This window comes from Bubalus bubalis, chromosome X (genome assembly GCF_019923935.1).
Source record: "Bubalus bubalis isolate 160015118507 breed Murrah chromosome X, NDDB_SH_1, whole genome shotgun sequence".
Taxonomy (NCBI): domain Eukaryota; kingdom Metazoa; phylum Chordata; class Mammalia; order Artiodactyla; family Bovidae; genus Bubalus; species Bubalus bubalis.
Window position 1 is genome coordinate 33,935,653 of NC_059181.1, and position 12,122 is coordinate 33,947,774.

Sequence of the window (12,122 nt, forward strand, 5' to 3'; positions counted from 1 at the left end):
GGCTGACTTTGGCATGGCATTTTGAACCAGGTTGTTATATTAAATGTAGAGAATGAAAAAGCTTTCTGAAAGCCTGAGAATAGTCTGCGGGGGGTGGGGGAGGGGTGGAGGTGGTGGTGGTGGGGCGGACGGTGAAGGATGGTGCTTGGTACATTATAAACCCTCAGAAATATTGGCTGCTTTTGAATGAAATGAAACCCAACCTACTCAGTTACATAAGAAGACAATGGATGCCTAGGCAACGCCTAAGCAAGTTATGAGGTACAGACAATTATTGCCTCACCAGAGGCTACGAAGCTGAGATGCAATAGTGGAGTAGCAGAGCAGTGGGGAACCCAGGCGGACGGTTATCCGACTGAGGGTGTTCCGTCACTCCCGGGCGGAAGCAGAAGCTGAAGACTACCTGACAGCGGCTTTTGCGTTTCAGCAGTGTGTCATGAAATTCAGATAATTTTCCAGTTGTTCATCGAGATGGAAAGCTCAGATTCCGACGATGAAGAAGACAGAGTTTCAGTTCGACACAGAGGTCAGATAGACCGATTGGCTCGAGAAGATGATTACTACCGATTCGTAAGTGATCTGAGTGAAGAAGATTACATACTTATGAGGGACAACAATTTGCTCGGCCCCCTAGGTGAAAGTACCGAAGAAGAGTTGAGGAGGAGGCTTCAATTAATGAAAGAAAACCTACCACAAAACTCAGATGAAAATACAGGTATATTTCTCTTTGGGGCAATAGGATGGGATGAAAAAGGAACTTCATGATGCTAAATAATCACTTCATAATAGTAAATACTAAATATACAGAAGTGGCATAAATTACTTGGTAAGGAACTTCTCATTAAAAAGGAACTGACATTTACTTGGTTTGCGGTGAGAAGGCCAGAGTAGGGTTTTGTTTTTTTTTTTCCTGATTCACATTTGGATTGTTTTAATTGGGAAACCGTGTGAAGTAGACCATTGGTTTTTGTTTGTTTTATGGTTTTGTACCTCAATGGAAAGTCCCTCCTACGTCCCGAATTATTTTCTCTATGAAAGTGAAAGTCGCTCAGTCGTGTCCGACTCTTTGCAACCCCATCGACTATACAGTCCATGGAATTCTCCAGGCCAGAATACTGGAGTGGAGGGGATCTTCCCAACCCAGGGATGGAACCCAGGTCTCCCACTTTGTAGGCGTATTCTTTACCAGTTGAGCCACAAGGGAAGCCCAAGAATACTGGAGTGGGTAGCCTACCCGTTCTCCAGTGTGGATCTTCCTGAACTGAATGGGGGTCTCCTGCATTGCAGGCAGATTCTTTACCAACTGAGTTATGAGGGAAACCCTCTCTATCCATATAGATGTGTTAAAAAAAAAAAGGCAAAAAGAAATATTTTATATTCTAATCAAGTAGTTCTCAACTGGGGACAGTTTTGCTCTCCCCCCCCCCCCAAAGGACATTTGACAATAGCTGGAGATATTTTTGGTTGTCACAGAGGGAGGCATGGGTGTTACTAGCATCTAGTGGGCAGAGGCCAGGGATGCTGCCAAATACGACACAATGCACAGGGTAGCGCCATAAAATAAGAATTGCCCAGTGCCAAAATGTAAATAGTTCTAAGGCTGAGAAACCCTGCTGGAACCTCAGATCTGGTGCCTTCTCTCCCAGTGTAAAATAGAGGATTTTCCTATCTAATGAAGAGGATACTATAATACTTTGGTTCTGGAATATGGTCTTATATGTGCCATGCTAGGTTCAGTCTATTCATTTGATCTGACTTTCAGCTTAATGCCAATTAAAAATCTTGGTAATATTAAGAAGTATTCAAAATTCAAATACTTTTAAACCTATAAACTTTGTTTATATTTGAGCAATAATCTTGTATTTTAAAACAACTTATACATTATTGAAAGCATATAACAGCCTAGGAGCAGTAATATTGGAGACTAATGAGAATTAGACAATAATACCAATTAAATTAAAATACTAGCACTGTACCTTAACTGGTGTTTACCTGGTTTAACTGCTTTGGTGTTTTGACAGTGGACTGAAAAAAAATGTTGTCTCTTGACAATCCTCCCACAGTGGGCTGTGTTTATGATGTAATATTGAAAAACAGACTCTAAATTTATCTAGGATTAGTGTACTCTTTTTCAGATGGAATTGAAACTTCCCTGCCTTTTCTAATAAATCTAGATAATAAAGCTTTTAAAATATTAACTCTGTAAATGTGAAATCAGTTGAAAACATCTGAGTGTTTAAGTTCTCATTTTTGTTTGCTTTTTAAACAAAGTTTCAGAGTGCTATTTTATGATGGTTCCATTTTTGATAGTTCTTTTATGGCCCCTCTCCCCCTCCTTTTTTTAATTAACAGATAGAGGAGATGCTTCAGATGATCTGTCTAGTGATGACTCTCCACTAGACTGGCTTACCACTTTCAGACAAACTGAAAATGTGACAAGTGAACAAAAAGAAAATCAGTCTTGGAGAGAAGAGAGCCAAATTAATGCTAACAGTGATGAGCTCAGATTCAGCTTAGAAATAAATCTTGACCTTGATGACGAAAACTCAAATCCAGAGAATGAATGTGTAGCATCTGCAAAACTTCCCAGAAGAGAAGATAAGGAAGACAGCCAAAGGCAAGTGGAAAATCCACAATCTGAGTCACTATTTACAAGACCATCTACATCAGAACAAGATGCAATGGAAACATTAATGGAAGTCCCACCGACAAGAACTAAGAGAAGGGCAAAAAGTATGAGCCCAGTCTCTCGGAGAACCAGAGCAAGGACTGACAGTTGGTCACCTCCACATTCACTGTGGGGAATTTTTCAAAGAATTAGTGAAGATACACCATCTCAGACTTTTAAACAACCTCTCATAAGTGAGAATGATAACTTCTCTAGAACTGGGCATGAAGAAACATTGAGACAGCAAATGCCTGGACATGAGTTGCAAAATAGGGGTCTTATTGAAACTTCTGAAACTAGTAATGCTGTTCATGGAGAATGTTATTCAGACACAACATGCAGTAGTGAATCTTGGGAAGTGAGGGAAACAAATCCAACCACACCCTTCAATCTTGAAGTAGGACCAGTTCATTGCCGAGCATGTTCTCAGAGAGACAGCAGAATTAGTAGAACTCAGTTAACATCTGACTCACCAAACAACACTACCACTTCAGAAAGTGAGCAAGAAGAACTGAAGCCAATGTTTTCACATTCTGACGAGGCCGATGAGAGTGCTTATGTCAATACCATCAGAAATCCCATTCATAGAATTTTAAATACTGGTTTAAGTGATACAACATCTGTTCCAACTCAGAGTACATTATGGCAGACAATGACAGGATTTAGTAACTCAAGTAATCTTATGGACAGTGGCAGTAATTTAGAGCATAGTGTCTCACCTCCAAGTGAAAACATGGAAAGAACAGAGTCACCAAATGAAAGACATGGACCTAGTGGTAGTGGTAGTAGACCTAGTTCTGCTTCAAATGCTAGATATGATCCTGATTCAAGTTTCACACTGATTTCAGGTTCAATCCCCAATTATATATCTAGCTACCATACTAGTCCTATGTCCAGTTCTAGCTTAAGTGATGAAGATTCAGAAATTAGCTCACTGATGTTTGAAGACAGTGAAGAAAGAAGCTTATCAGCAGGCTTATCAGAGACCAGGCAAGAAGGTAGACGAATGTCCCCAATAATATTTGATGATAGTGACTCTTGGCCCTCCCTTAATCTGGATCAGTTTTTCCTACTAAATGAAGATGACCCATACGAACCAACAGGACTTACCAAAGCACAGATTGACAACTTGGCTTTAAGATATTTTGGAGAGAATGAGGCATTTAAAGCCTGTAGCATTTGTATCACAGAGTACACCGCAGGCAACACACTACGCATCCTACCTTGCTCCCATGAATATCATGATCACTGCATTGATTACTGGCTGTCTGCGCACACAACCTGTCCTATTTGTCGTGGGCCAGTAGTGGATCCCTCTGAGGCAGAGAATTCTATGTGAGATCTGAATTCTCAGATATATAAAATGTTACACTGATGAACAACAGTCAGCTGCCTCATGTCCACTTTTAGAGTTATTTACCTTTAAACATAACAATCTGAATCTATATGTAACAATATGAACTGAATTACTTGTTCCTGAAGAAATTATTGGGCTTTCCCCAATTTCTGTTTCATAATAAAAGGAAATATCAAAAAGTCAAACAATGTTGTTCTATTTGACAATAAAAATGAATTACACACCATAGCAGTGCATTGAATTTCAATAGAAACTTAGTATGTGCACTGGGTTGGGATATTCCTAATGCCATGAGCGAAATGTTCTAGTATGATATAATCAATCAAGATGGATACTAGTAGTATCTTCTAGTCATATAAATCCCAGATATTGCTTGGCCCTGTTCAATCCTGGTTGTGTATGCAAAGAAACAGGAACTCAACTAAATAATTAAGAAGCAATTTAAGACGGTATTAGAGTCATTCACATACAAAAGTCATGTTATATTCATAGAACGCCATAAAAAGCTTTGAAACCCTTCTCTTCCTATCTCTCTCCAGAAGTTTATCCCATGCTCCTAGTACTACCTTAAATTTTCTCCTATTTCCCACTACAATGTATTAGTCAGAGTCCAACCAAAAGCTGATGGCACACTTTAAAAGCGTGATGGAATATCATTTAATGAGGAGACTAAAATGTGAAAATAATGAAGAGAAACCAAAAGATGATGAAGTACCCAGAGGCTAGCAACTGAGAAGCCAGTATTAGAAACTCTAGGTTTGAAGAGGCATAGACAGATAGTAGTTGCTGCAACCCCAAATGTCTTAAGAGTTGTAGAAGTCCACCCAGCAAGAGCTATAAACTGAGAAAATGGCAGCCACTGTCAATCCAAAGTTTTGGAGAGGGAGCCTCACAGAAATGAATAACCCTTACCTTCTTTCCTCCTGACTTCTGATCTTTTGTCAGTAGTTCAGTCAGTTCAGTTCAGTTCAGTCACTCAGTCGTGTCCGACTCTTTGCAACCCCATGAATTGCAGCATGCCAGGCCTCCCTGTCCATCACCAACTCCCGGAGTTCACTCAGACTCACGTCCATCGAGTCAGTGATGCCATCCAGCCATCTCATCCTCTGTCATCCCCTTCTCCTCCTGCCCCCAATCCCTCCCAGCATCAGAGTCTTTTCCAATGAGTCAACTCTTCGCATGAGGTGGCCAGAGTACTGGAGTTTCAGCTTCAGCATCATTCCTTCCAAAGAACACCCAGGATTGATCTCCTTTAGAATGGACTGGTTGGATCTCCTTGCAGTCCATGGGACTCTCAAGAGTCTTCTCCAACACCACAGTTCAAAAGCAGTTCAGTAGTTCACATTAGCCAAATCTAACCTGAAGGACTGATGCTGAAGCTGAAGCTCCAATACTTTGGTCACCTGATGGGAATAACCAACTATTGGAAAAGACCCTATTGGCCAGTGCAAAAAATTTTGCTTAACAATTTCCATCCTGATACAGGCAAGAGTATATCATATTACAACCTAAAGCAACAGTCATAACTTTGTACAATTGCAACCTGTACAAATGCAGGTAGTATTAAGTATAAACCTGCTCTAAAAATTTAGTCAGAAACATCACTGACCTTTATTTCCTATGTGAATTGCTGGTAGCCAAAGTATTTGCAAGTAACACAAAATATAAATGGGGAGTAGTGGTGAAGTTTTTAAATTCACCTTTCAGCTAGCATATTTTTCACACAGAAGATATCTGCATGGCCATACATGAAGACTTAGATCAAACCTCTGAAATTGACATTAACTAATGCTGAAATTTGTTGAATATTCTGATTCTTATCAAGCATTTCTGATACCAGGTGTACTTCATCTACTGTGAGTAGAATAATTATAACAGTACTTGGTTTTCATACTATCCTAACAGGTTCCAGTCTTCCCAAGGATTATAATTGCTTGATTAATGCTTCAGTACATTCACATACAACTTGTGTGGGTGACAGAATTCTAAGATGATGCCTAATGATCCTCGAAGTAGCCTCTCCACTTGAGTATGAGACCTGTAAATGTGATGGAATATCGTTCTCATTATCAGATTATGATAAACAGCACAGTTGATTGGGAAATTATCCAGAGTGAGCATGTCCCAATCAGGTGACCACTTAAAAGGTACAGAGAGGACTTCTAATCCATATAAGATGGTTTATGCTCCTCTTGCCCTGCTCCCCATTTATAAGCCCAACTATATATCCTGGAAACAATATGAGACAACCAAATATGAGCTCTGAAAGGTCTAAAGAAGAAGGTGAATTGGCTAGGGACCCTTAGAATGACTGAGCAATTTCATGTCAGGGCACCTTATGACCTCTACCAAGAAGAAATGTGACCCAAACCCAGCATTCCCTCTAAACTTAGTAACAGGAAGTGGCTCAAAGGGGCTCTTCCACTATCACATCAAATAGGAATTCCGCAAATACCAAAGGAACTCTGTAGAAACTAAAAGGAGAAACAATTGGAATTATCTTTTCCAGGGTATGGGAAGATTCCTGGAAGAGATGTTACCTGAGAAAAAGAGGATAAAAAGAAATTGCCAAGTGACTAAGAGACATTTTTTAGCTTTTATTTCTATTAATTTCTCATAAAAAAAGAAAGATTAACTCAAAAAGATAAAAAGGTATAAAAGCAACAACTCACTACAAATTCACAAATACCTTGCCTCTATTTTCTTCTCCTTGTGTTCCTTTTGCCCACCCAAATGTATGTAATCTTTTCTCTCAAGACAATGGAGTCCACAGCATGGCCATCACAAATTTGAATGTTGACCCACAGTTGAAATTCCTAATGAATAATTAGAGGCTAAACAATGCTTGAAACCAAGTGAGAGAAATAGGGTTTGGCTTATCTGCTCTGAAATACTACCTGAAAGATTGAATCCATAAAGTTTCTGTATGTTTAAAAGCAAGTTGAAGAGTAAACCCTGGGTCTTTATATGTACGTGTGTGTGTGTGTGTGTGTGTGTGTGTGTGTGTGTGTGTGTTTGTGTATGTATGTATGTATGTTTTGATTGATGAAATGTTGGGGAGAAACATGGTACAATGGAAAGAGCAATGGCACCAGAGGCATGGGTTTAAAATTCTATACATGTCACTCTCTTGCCATGAAACTTTAAAAACTCATTTAATGACCCACTTAATGTTTTTTCATTTGAAAAAGAATGAGGCTTTTTCCAGCTTTAAAGTTTGATGATTACATGGTCACTTTTAATTGCTCAGTCGTGTCCAACTCTTTGTGACCCCATGGACTGTAGCCTGCCAGGCTCCACCATACATGGAATTTTCCAGGCAAGAATACCAGAGTGAGTTGCCATTTCCTTCTCCAGGGGATCTTCCTGACCCAGGGATTGAACCCAAGCCTCCAGCATTGCAAGCCGATTTTTACCATCTGAGCCACCAAATATGTTGGTTAAAGAAGTAAAATGTAGATTCCACTAATTGTTTGTCATTTATGTGAGATTTATTTTTATGAAGGTTATTGATAGAAAAATATGTTTCTGCTAATAGTATTTATGTACTGTGCCTAGTCGTTCAATCATGTGTGACTCTTTGCAACCCCATGGACTGTAGCCTGCCAGGCTCCTCTGTCCATGGGGATTTTCCAGGCAAGAATACTGGAATGGGTTGCCATGCCCTCCTCCAGGGAATCTTCCCAACCCAGGGATCAAACCCAGGTCTCCTGCAATGCAAGTGGATTCTTTACCATCTGAGCCACCACGAAAGCCCCTTTCTATACATCAAAAGTGAAAGTCATTATTTGGTCAAGATCAGATTCCTGATAGTCATTTTACTTAGCACTGCCCAGTAAATTTTCAATATTAGGATTCTTTATGGATATATTCATGATACTTTTATATTTGTACCTTTTATATTTGTATCCATTAAGTAGTATTTTCACAACACATGCATATGAATATTTGTGGATTATTTTAATGCATCTTTCATAATCTTAAAATCTCTTTCAAGACCCATTTGCTGTGAAGAGGCCTTACCTCTTAAATAACAGAGGATAGATGATTTATTTTCATATTTGAAATGAATATTTATTTTCATATTTGCAAATGAAAAAGTTTCATGTTTATGAAAGAAACCATGTCACCTTATATAGACACCCATGCATGGAAAAATCTGTATGTGTTACACACACACACATATGGTCATATATATATGCATATATTTATGTGTGTATATATTGTGCATATATATGTGTGTGTATATGTTGTCATTTCTCCACTCACCCATACATACATCTATTGATCTATCTAGATATTTTCCAACACATAATATCTTTAAAAAGATAAGACAGGATCAGAGTATCATAGAAATTTAGAGCTCAAAAGATCCTTAGAGATAATTTAAAAACAAAGAATGTTTTTCTCAGAGACGTAAATCTCCAGGACAGTACCAGTAGAAAGAACTCAGCTGGAATCTAATCCCCATGTCCCAGTTACAAGTTCAGCTTTCATCCCCCCACACTACACTGTCTTTTGCACAAATATTTGGTATATATATGGATAGATACTAAACCTGAGAATAAAGTGTCAGCGCTGAAACTATTTTCTATACTGAACATCCTGCTGTCAACTAGATTCTCGTTTGAGTTTTGAAGTCTTCTGATGGTTACTGTCAGTCCCAACCCCTCCTAGGTATTTTTACATGTAAGCAATAAAAGAACTTTCTGTCAGACATCAATCAGTTATTTAAATCACAATTATCTATTAAAATATTGTTTTTAAGTCAGAAAAAAATGGATGTGTCAAACACAGCTTTGCTGACAGACACATACACACACACAAATTACAAATAGTATTCAACTGCTCTATCTTCAGGCTATTCAATAACTAGATAAATGAAATATTCTTTCTGTTCACATTTTTTTTTTTACTATACCAAGGCATATACACTAGTTGTTTCTTGCAGTCTCTGCCTAATGCAACTAAATTTGCAATAGAGTTAATCACTGGCACAGATGAATATTTTAAGAGATTTCTCCTCTAGTAAGAAATTTATCTTTTTTTCAAGCAAAGGGCATTTACCCACCGTTGCATCCTCAACTGAAGTAATTTCATTATTTCCTTCATTTCTCTGTTTTCTACTCTTGTTCTCCCCAAAGACAAGCTCATTTCTGATGACCTTTCAGTCTATGAGTATTAGGAGTGATAGAGAAACACTTTACAGTTAAAAGAGAGTTTGTATACAGTTACTTTCTATGTTGTTATGAAGTTACTCTAAGCTTCTCTAATAATACACTTACAAAGAAACCATGCAAATGGTTCAGATGTGCACATGGAGATAACTATTAACTAGGAAACATCCAGATTTCTTAAAAAAAAAAAAAAAAAGCAGACTGACTCACTCAGAATATATGGAAATATAGATAAGGCAGGTGGGCTGGAGTGTATGTCAGTATCAAGACAACACTAGGAGAAAAACATAATTTGAAAAGATACATGCACCATGTTCACTGCAGCACTATATACGATTGATTGCCAAGACATGGAAGCAACCTAGTGTCCACTAACAGATGAATGGATAAAGAAGATGTGGCATATATACACACACACACACATATACAATGGAATATTCCTCAGCACTAAAAAGAATGAAATAATGCTATTTGCAGTAACATGGATGGACCTAGAGCGAGATTATCACACTAAGTGAAGTAAGCCAAAGACAAATATAATATGATGTTGCTTATATGCGGAATCTAAAAAAAAAAAAGATACAAATGAACTTAAATACAAAACAGAAATAAACCCACAGATGTAGAAAACAAACTCATGGTTAGAATTACTCTGATTCAAAATGAAAGGAAGTTAGAAAATAACAATAAGACCCAACACTATGTTTAGCAATCCTATATGAATTTACACCCCACAAAATGTCTCCTGTTCATTGCTTCCTTGTTAAACTGTGACACTTTGGGTAAAACTCAGACTCTTGTGTAGACATTTTGAAAGCCTGCAAAGTGTCACGGAAGAGGATGTGCAACTTTGATGTTACTGGGGTTGAGAGAGGCCGTGCATGCATACTCAGTTGCTCAGTTGTGTACAACTCCTTGCAACACCATGGACTGTAGCCAACCAGGCTCCTCTGTCCATGGGACTTCCCAGGCAAGAATACTGGAGTGGGTTGCCATGCCCTTCTCCAGGGGATCTTCCCAACCCAGAGATAGGGCTACAGGAGGATTCTTTAGCATTGAGCCACCTCAGAGAGATTTCTGACCTTAAGCAGAAGACACCTTTACATATAATATCATGTTTACTTTATTTATTTTATATAGAATGTCATCTAATATTTACTGCAACCTGTTTATTAAGTTATTATTGCCTTTTACAAATGATGAAACTAAAACAGAGATTAAACTCAATGTCACACTGTTCATGAGTGGGGAAGATCAGAATCCAGTTCAATAGCCTTTGAATTTTTCACTATAGAGTAGGACCATAGTTCTACTAATCACTGAGTGTTCACTGAGTTTCTACTGTGCATAGCATTTGGTGATAGGCATTAGGAAGCACACAATGATGCCTAGTTCTTGTATCATTACAGTGTACAATCTAGTAGAAGGCAAGTACATACATTGTTCTATTTAAGAGTCTAAGAGGAAATAACTTAGAAAGATTAAAGATAGCAAACAGTTACGCAAACAGGAGTTTTACAGGTCATCTTGAAGGGCATTGTATTTAATACAGGACTAGAAGAGTACAGATATTGCAGAGGGGTTTGATATGAACTAGGGCATTAAGGGCAGGGCATTACAAAGCACAGATTGCAATGTGAACAAAGGCATGGGAAAAGTGACAGCATATTCAGAGATGTAGGATAAAGGAAGTCTTGGAAGGTGATGAAGAAAACAAGTAAGCATGACACTTGCTAAAGATAGTAAGGATAAATCAGGGGGACTTTGTAGTAGGAGAAGGAGATTGGACTCAACTCCTAATATAATAGAAAAAGTAGAGATTTAAAGGCAAGTGGCAGGATGGAGGTTGGTGGATAGAAAACTACTAGGAGACTAGGACGAAATACCGAGAGTAAAGAGAATTCTAGCTAAATGAATTTGACATAATTTTCTAGACAAGCTAGAGTAATAAGACATAGAGGGTGAAAGATAAAGAATTTGATCATCTATCAAGAGTAGAGGATTTTTGCTAAACTGATCCAGCAGTATTCATGCTAAAACAAGTCTAAATGGGCCAAGGACAGAGCCTAAAGTGAGGGACTAGTTAGAAAGAGGACTCAGAGGAGCGTGAAGCAAGTTTGGTCAAAGAAGAGTGCTATGGTCTGAATGTTTATGTTCCCTTAAAATTCATATGTTGAAATTCTAACCCCTCAAATTGATAGTATTAGGAAGTAGAGCCTTTGAAAAGTGATTAGATCAGGAAGGTGGCACTCTCATGGATGAGATTAATGCCTTTTCAGATTTTTTTGATTATTAAGTATAGTTGATGTGTAATATAGTTATTCACAGTTTTCAAAGGTTATACTCCATTTATAGTTATTATAAAATATTGGCTATATTCCTTGTGTTATACAATATATCTCTGTATCTTATTTAATACATAATAGTTTCTACCTCTTAACCCCCTACGCCAATATTGCCCCTCCCCACTTCTCTCTCTACACTGGTAACCACTAATTTGTTCTCCACACTTGTAAATCTGTTTCTTTTTTGTTACAGTCGCTAGTTTGTTGTATTTTTTAGATTCCACAAATTCTCTCATTTTTGCTGCTACTGCTGCTGTTTAGTTGCTCAATCGTGTCTGACTGTTTACAACCCCATGGATTGTATAGCCCAACAGGCTTCTCTGTCCATGGGATTTCCTAGGAAAGAATATTGGAGTGGTTTGCCATTTCCTCTTCAGAGGATCTTCCCAACTCAGGGATCAAAACTGAATTGCAGGCAGCTTCTTTACTGTTGAGCCACCAGGGAAGCTCCATGAATGGGATTAATGCCTTTTAAAAGAGGCTCCAGAGAGTTTTCTAATTCCCTTCCATACTCTGAGGACACAGCAAGAAGGCTCTGGCTATGAATCAGGAAGAGGGCTCTCACCAGAATGGGA

At 38.3% G+C, this 12,122-nt stretch overlaps 1 protein-coding gene across 1 annotated transcript; it reads left to right on the top strand.

Annotated features, from left to right (window-relative positions):
• The first annotated feature begins 471 nt into the window (after window positions 1-471).
• LOC102401192 (E3 ubiquitin-protein ligase RLIM-like) lies at window positions 472-4,007 on the top strand. The gene is made up of 2 exons (XM_006058752.3): window positions 472-715; window positions 2,353-4,007. Exons 1-2 carry the CDS (start codon window positions 472-474, stop codon window positions 4,005-4,007), a joined length of 1,899 nt encoding a protein of 632 aa, XP_006058814.1.
• The last annotated feature ends 8,115 nt before the right edge of the window (window positions 4,008-12,122 follow it).